Source organism: Rhinolophus sinicus, chromosome 8 (genome assembly GCF_057876585.1).
Source record: "Rhinolophus sinicus isolate RSI-liver-muscle chromosome 8, RSI-T2T, whole genome shotgun sequence".
NCBI lineage: Eukaryota > Metazoa > Chordata > Mammalia > Chiroptera > Rhinolophidae > Rhinolophus > Rhinolophus sinicus.
This window is the reverse complement of record NC_142508.1, coordinates 36,208,570-36,215,651: the sequence shown is the minus strand read 5'-3', so window position 1 is coordinate 36,215,651 and position 7,082 is coordinate 36,208,570. Positions and strand designations below refer to the sequence as shown.

At 41.2% G+C, this 7,082-nt stretch overlaps 1 protein-coding gene across 3 annotated transcripts in view; it reads left to right on the top strand.

The window, feature by feature from the left end:
- The first annotated feature begins 899 nt into the window (after nt 1-899).
- The window catches only part of ZNF432 (zinc finger protein 432), a 29,559-nt gene continuing 23,376 nt past the window's right edge, over nt 900-7,082 (top strand). For all 3 annotated transcript variants that reach the window (XM_088800508.1, XM_088800507.1, XM_088800506.1), the window contains exons 1-4: nt 900-1,040; nt 1,309-1,404; nt 2,974-5,334; nt 6,156-6,349. In XM_088800508.1, the coding sequence (XP_088656634.1) occupies nt 6,335-6,349 (15 nt within the window). In that variant the 5' untranslated portion in view covers nt 900-1,040; nt 1,309-1,404; nt 2,974-5,334; nt 6,156-6,334. The remainder of the gene's footprint in view (nt 1,041-1,308; nt 1,405-2,973; nt 5,335-6,155; nt 6,350-7,082) is intronic.

The window sequence follows — 7,082 nt, the reverse complement described above, 5'->3', positions numbered from 1 at the left end:
TTTTCAAGTAAGTCTATGTTCCTCTTCAAGGACTACTGTGTGTGTGTCTGTGTTACTTTTATAGTATATATATTTATATACATACTATATAAAAATATATGTCTCACCTACTATATATATATATATATATATATATATATATATATATATATATATATATATATATATATGAGTGTGTGTGTGTGTGTGTGTTTTATTTCCTTAGTGACAGGGAGATAGAACCATCTTACACAGAGCTGTTAAATTCCTTGGAATTTCCTGGGTAATAATAGTGTCTTGTTCTAATGAGGTGATTCTTAGTGGGCTCCTGAGTTGGGGCTGCTCACCAAAAAGACCAAGCGATGATTAGAAGCTTTGAACTTTCAGCCCATCTCCTATACTCTGGGGAAGGGAGCAGAGCAGAGGGCCCAGATATTGATTATTCATGTAAATATATATGTGTATATATAATCATTTGACTCATATATGATATATATCTATCACATACATATAAAATCATTTGAATATTTTCTTTAAAATGTATCCTTGAATCAAGTAGGTCTTTTTTTTTTTAAGTAAAGGCAACATGCCTTTGGTGAATTGTAATAATGTTTTACTAATCTTGATATCACCCACATGTGTATAGTGTTTGGCAAATAGGTGTGCATATATACATATACATATATATATATGATTCTTGGTTAGCAAGAGGATTTAATGACTATGCATTATTGAAATGTCTAATTTGTTGAATAAATGGAGGAGTGAATATATGATAACAGAATATTCCAATAGTATTTTCCTTCTACTACAGTGTTTTTTAAAGAACTTCGTGTATTGATGCTGTCTATATGGTGAAAGTAAGCAGAATAACTTCCGTTCTGTATATCAATAAAAGGGAAATACTTCCTATTAAACAGGACCGTGTTATGACAGGAATCAGTGACACTGGAGGTCGTGACTGGACGTCACCTGGGAGGAGTGGCAGCTCCTGGTCCCTGAGCAGAAGGACCTGTACCGGGATGTGATGTTGGAGACGTACAGCATCCTGGTGTCAGTGGGTGAGGACGGCCCCCTTGTGTCATTTCAAGGATCCCTAGTCAGTGGTCTTTTCTCTCTCAGCTTCAGAGTCTCTAGTGCTCTCAGGTGGTAGACTCTCTGGTCCTTCTCTGGCCCCAGACAGCGGTGTATAATGTTCCCTCTCCTGAGAGAAAAGCCTCTACTTGGCTGATGTGAAAACCGTATAGTCCCTGCAATGTAGCATTCTCCTATCCTCACATCCCAGCCCAATTCAATGTGTCTAAGTCTTCTGTCATTTCCCATGAACAGTGTATCAAGCCAGCAAACCAGACACACTCTCCAAGTTGGAATGTGGGGAAGAACTGTGGACAATAGAAGACAAAATCCACAGTTAGACTTGTCCAGGTGAGTGAGAGAACCAGCAAGGGGGGCGGCCGGGAAGCCATATTTTAGTCAGTAGGAGAAGGTGCCCAGTGTGAGTGTCTGAGGAAACCTAAACAGCTCCTCATAGCCTTCCCATATGCGAGCTTTCCCTTTGTAGGAGGAAATTATACCCCTTTCCTTCCTCTGGGATCTGATCCTATCTGATTCCTGTTTATTTTATGTTCATTTTGATTTTTTTTGTTGTTTGCCTAGTTCTTTTGATTTTTTGCCCTTTTGTGTATTGTCATAGTGTTTCTGCCTGGTTTTTCCTTTTTTGTCCTCCCTCCCTCTTTTGTCCATTGTCACAGTGTCTCTCTTTCTTCTCCCTCCCTTGCAATGAAATTCCACCTTCCTGGCCTCGTTTCAAACAGATCTTTGAATTCAGCGTAATCTTTAATTAGAGCCTCTCCATGCTCCATTGGGAAATAGTAATTTCCCTTCCTAGCATTCCATGTTGGATGCTATGTCCACACCATAACCTTATCTGTGATTATACAGTTTCTTAGCTTCTTGCTATAGATTAAATGTTTGTGTCCCCTGAAAGTTCATATGTTGAAATCCTAACCCCCAAGGTGATATTAGGAGATGGGGGGGCCTTTGAGAGGTACAGATTGCTAGAGCCCAGAGATCCCTCTCCCCTTCCGCCATGAGAGGTTGTAGCTAGAAGGCAGTGTCTGTGAGGAAGCAGGCCCTCCTCAGACACCGAATCTGTGGTGCCTTATCTTGGACTTTCCAGCCTCCAGAACTGTGATAAATCAGTTTCTGTTGTTTTGTTATAGAAGCCTGAATTAAGACACTTGTCTTTGCCCCATTCTGAAATTACCCAAAGGTTCTGTTTTCCATTCCTTGCTCTGTTCTCATAATCCTTAACTCGTTTTTTTAATTCTAATAATTTAAGCTGTTATTTTCTGTAAAGTCTCCTAAATTCACATTTTCCTTAATATTTTCTGATCTGCACACTAGTGTCGTATTTTACTGTCTCCATAGAAACTCCTGAAAGAATTCAAGACTTTTTGTACTAGGAACTAAAATCATGATTCCTACAAGAAAATTTTTTCCACTTTTTTTCCTTATTTTTAATATTTAGGGTCTTCTAACATTTAGAAAGATGAGTGTCTAATAAAGTAGGTTAAGAAAGAGCAATGGTGAAGTAGGAAGTGAAGAGGTGGCAAGGTTGGAAGACCCAAGAGACTTGGTTTCCTAGAAGCAGAACAAGAATGTCTTCAAGAAAGATGTAGCTATAGACATTATCTGCAGTTGCTGATTCATGAAGTAAGATATGAACTAATCGGCAGGTATATGATGATTTTAGTGTTTTCTTCCCATTCATACAGTGTGTGTGTGTGTGTGTGTGTGTGTGCGTGTGTGTGACTCAGTGTCTGTCTGAATATAAAAGGGGAAGAGCAGAAAAGGAATAGAATCCCCAAGGTAAGTAAAATAAAAAGCATGAGCACCTTGGTCTAAGATGGAGGAAAGTATAGGAGATGAAAGGAGGTAAGATTCCCCTTGGGATGTACTGGAGAAGAAACCTTATATGTTATTTGTTCACAGGCTTATCACCTTTAAGGATTGCCATCATTTCAAAGATTTCATCTTCTCTGACCTGCTTCATTGGATGTGTGATTTTACTGATCTTTTTCATTTCTCCTACTCTTACAAGTGGGGCTCTTATCTCCTCTACCCAGAGTCTTTCCCTTGACCCAATAAAGATATCCTGCTAAAAAAAAACCTTGAATCCTGCTTAGACAACAAGAAATAGGAAATTTTGCTATACAGTGGCTGTCTTACATTTTCATCACAAACCCTGGATTATCAGGTAAATTCACTCCAATATATACAAACATCTAAATTTAGCAATCTCAATACTTGTTCAGTAATGCAGTCATTAGATAATTGAGAACAGGCAAGTTTCATGATTGATTTGTGTTTTACAAGCATCACCTTTCCTGCCTTAGGAATGTGAGCTAATACAGGTCAAGGGTGTAAGCAGGGACAATTCTAGCATTTTGGGTTAGAGACGAGGCCAGCATAGTACTGATGGAAGAGTAAGAGAACATGGAACTGACTGCCTGCTTTGACCTGTGGTTACATTACTTTTGCAAGTACATTTTGAGAATTGTAAAGGCCTATGGGGTTGAACATAATGTGAGCAAATAGATGAAACTGGAATCTCTGCTACAGCCTGTGTTCTCAACATTTGGCTCCTCATGGTGAGTGAGCTTCCTAGCTCAGGACTGGGACCATGGGGAAGGAGAATATGAGCCAGAGCAGGGCTAGAAATGGTAGTAGGCTTGCAGATGGCTCGCAAAGCCTCTTGGTAAGTGATGCAGATGCATACGACTGGGAAATCCAATTTTTTTAACTTTTTTTTTTTTGAAATCCAATTCTTTGAAGTCATTTTTTGCATGTTCATAGTGATTCTATTTGCAATATCAAAAACTTAACAACTCAAAGGTCCACCAACTGAAGAATTATTAAATACATCTAGGAATACTCATACAATGGAACACTAAGCAACAAAAAGGAATGAACTTATTGGTACTTCAAAACACCTGTGCTGTGTGAAAGAAGCCGGAAAAAGAGAGTACATACGCGTACACCAAAACTCTATTCAAAAAATGCACACTAATGAAGAGTGTCAGAAGGTGGTTCAGTGACTGCCTAGGTTGTGGCATGTTTTGTACTTGAGCCAGCCGGGTAAGGGATGTGGTTGGGATAAACCTGGAAAGCAGCTCACAATGTCCATCGTTTCTGCCCACTTTGTGATGTTACTGAATCCCCCATACCATCTCACCTTTTAAAATCTTGCTGGTCTTCTAAAGGCACTGACACCTGCCCAGTTCCATACTAAGCTCCCCCTAGAGATCCATTGTTTTGTACGGACACCGAACTTCCCCCAAGATGGCTGCACCCATAGTGTTCCTCCCTAAAAGCGCAAACTACGGCTACAGCGCACCGCCAGTTTTTGTGTGTGTTTTTTTTAGGTCAAACACGCTTTAGTTTTTATACGAGCTCTAAATCTCCGCAATTAGACCTGCGACTGAGGTGTCCAGAAGTTACTTTAATTTCCCACCGAGTTAAGGCGTCACAGCCATAAGCCGCTGAGAATGTGCGCCACGCCCTTTTGGTAGTGATGGGCTCCGGCCTTCGAAAAATTTGCGATGTTCGCCGTCCCCTCCAACAAGTGAATTTACCCCCAAGTTGTGTTTGTCGTCGGTGACCTCCAGCCTCTGAAAACCTCTCCTGTTCTATAACGGCTGAAGCGACACAAACGGGAGAGTTTCGGAAGTGGTCTCACTGCCGTGTCTTACGGTCATTGACGTAAAACTCTGTACGACAAGACTGTACGTCAGGTGTACAAAGATGGCGGCCCCCAGGGCACCGAGGTGACGGCGGCGCGGATATATTACCTCATAAGGAAAAAGAAACCTGTATTACGTTCTCCATAGAAACGCAGTGGACGTTCGCGGGAGAGGAGGGCATAAGTAAAAGAAGTTTAGGGAAGTAAGTCAGGCCCTGAAGAAGTCGCTAAAGATTCAGGAGAGAGTCAAGTCAGTGTACGGGTCTGTCTAGAAAAGGCAAGAACGGGGGCGGTCTGTCTGCCCCTAAGTCGGCGGTTGCTCCTGTGAGTCGGTGAAGGTAGCGCAAGGGCGAGGAGCATTGAGGAATCTGTACTGGGTGTCAGTGATCGGGGTGTCTTTGGGTTCCATCACGGGGGCCTCTGGTGATCAGTGATTAAAGGTCTGAACACATCAACTGCTGAGAGTTTGAAGGCCAGGGTTTAGGGTCTTCGCGGGTTGCTGTGCCTATAGGTGACTGACAACTGATGGGGTGGTGTTTGTCAATGACCACCGCATCTGGTTCGGATTCTGGAATAATTTGGAGCCAATGATCGATGAACCATTAAGAGAGGTCAGTATACGTGCATATCTGGCCTGGTTTTGGTATTCACCCGGTGGGTGGGGTGGTGGCCAGTCTTTGTGCCAAGATGTGAGGCAGCAGGTTTGGAGGCTCAGGGGCTCTGGCTGGTTCATGTGTTGAGCTCAGGCTGCTGGAACAGACTTGCTGAACGTTAACATTCCCCAAAAGCGTCTGTTCCAAGTCCCTCCGCCACGACTAATCTTCTAATCCTTTTCAGCTCCCCACATCGCCCCTGGGGCAGACGAACCATTCAGCATATTTAAAATTAATAAGCTTTTTATGTGAGATTCTGTTTTTATCTTCCTACTGCAAGATGACTGCACATTTCCTTTCAGGTTCTGTATGTGAATAAAGGCCACTATTTTCTCAGTATTTATATTTTTGAAATGTTTATGAAATTTGTATTTATAGCTCATATTCCTTTTATCTGTCCTATTTTTGGTGTGCTCATCTTCCTCATATTGAAGATTGTATATAAACAGAGTATATAAAGACTGTTAATATGGTATGCGGACAACATAGTTTAAAGGAAAAATTTACAGTTCCTCACCATTCTTATGGCCTCGTTTCTATAATTGTTCTGAAAATTACCTGCCACTGAGGCACAGTGCTGTACTGATTCTCGTTTGCCACTTTCCCTTTTACATTCATGCTATTTTCACACATTCAGGTTCTTATGTTTCATTAGCCTGAGGTATGATCCCTGGGGAACCAAATAAAGAGACAGAAATACTGGGGACCATGTGTTAAGGTGACTGCACAGCAAGTCACCTTATGTAACCCTGAAAATAATTTTGCTCTTCATCCCACAGGTCCTGGCAAGAGACAAGAAATGAATGAAGAAAGAGGAGGTTCCCAGACCTAGACATTGTCCTTTTTGGGGACACTCCTGACTATTGAGTGAGATTTCTAACTAGAAATTTAGGGAATATCCAAAAAAGACAAAGACAGAGTATCACAGTTGTTGGCCGTTTCCCCAAACAGAAGGAAAATGCTCCAGGCCCAGGTGACTTTTGTCTTGTTTTATTCTCTCCTTTATTCCCTAATGGATTTGTAGAGGCTGTAAAAAAATGGGTTCAGTATTTAGAGAGAAATAAACTCCAACATCATGGCAAAGTTGAATCAAGAATATAGAGTTTATATGATTCTGAGTAAATGACTAATATTGGAACATAATGTGTAACTGAAGGATCCTCTGGGTTACAATAGCTGTCAGCTTGTGTCTAATATCTGACAGCCAACACATTAAGAGAATCATTCTAAGGTATATGATATGCAGTGACTGTGAGGAGAAAGCAGAAAGGTTCCTCAGAGGATGTCACTATTTCATGGCACTTAGGTCTCAGGAAAAATGTTACATTCTTTCTAGAGGTGATGGGATTTTGCACTTCTAACAAAAGCAGAAACATATTTCCTCTGCTGTTTATTCCAGGGTTCCTCAGAGAGCCCCGTGGGATTAGACCAAGCAAACTCAATGAATTTTTGCAGGGAACCAATGTAAGGTCACTCAAAGGACTCAGCTTTGTGTCTCCCTGGGTTTATCCAGTAATAAAACCTAAATGGCATAGGAAAATGGAACGTTTGCATGGCTTTCAAAAGCTCCTGCATTAACTGGCCTCAAAGTTTAGATTCGGCCTTAGATGGTCGTAAGAAATTGTGTCTGGTAAAGATTTGAGTTATTGGGTTCCAGGATGTAAGCTTTATATATAACTTCATGTCATCTCAGAAAATGCTAACCC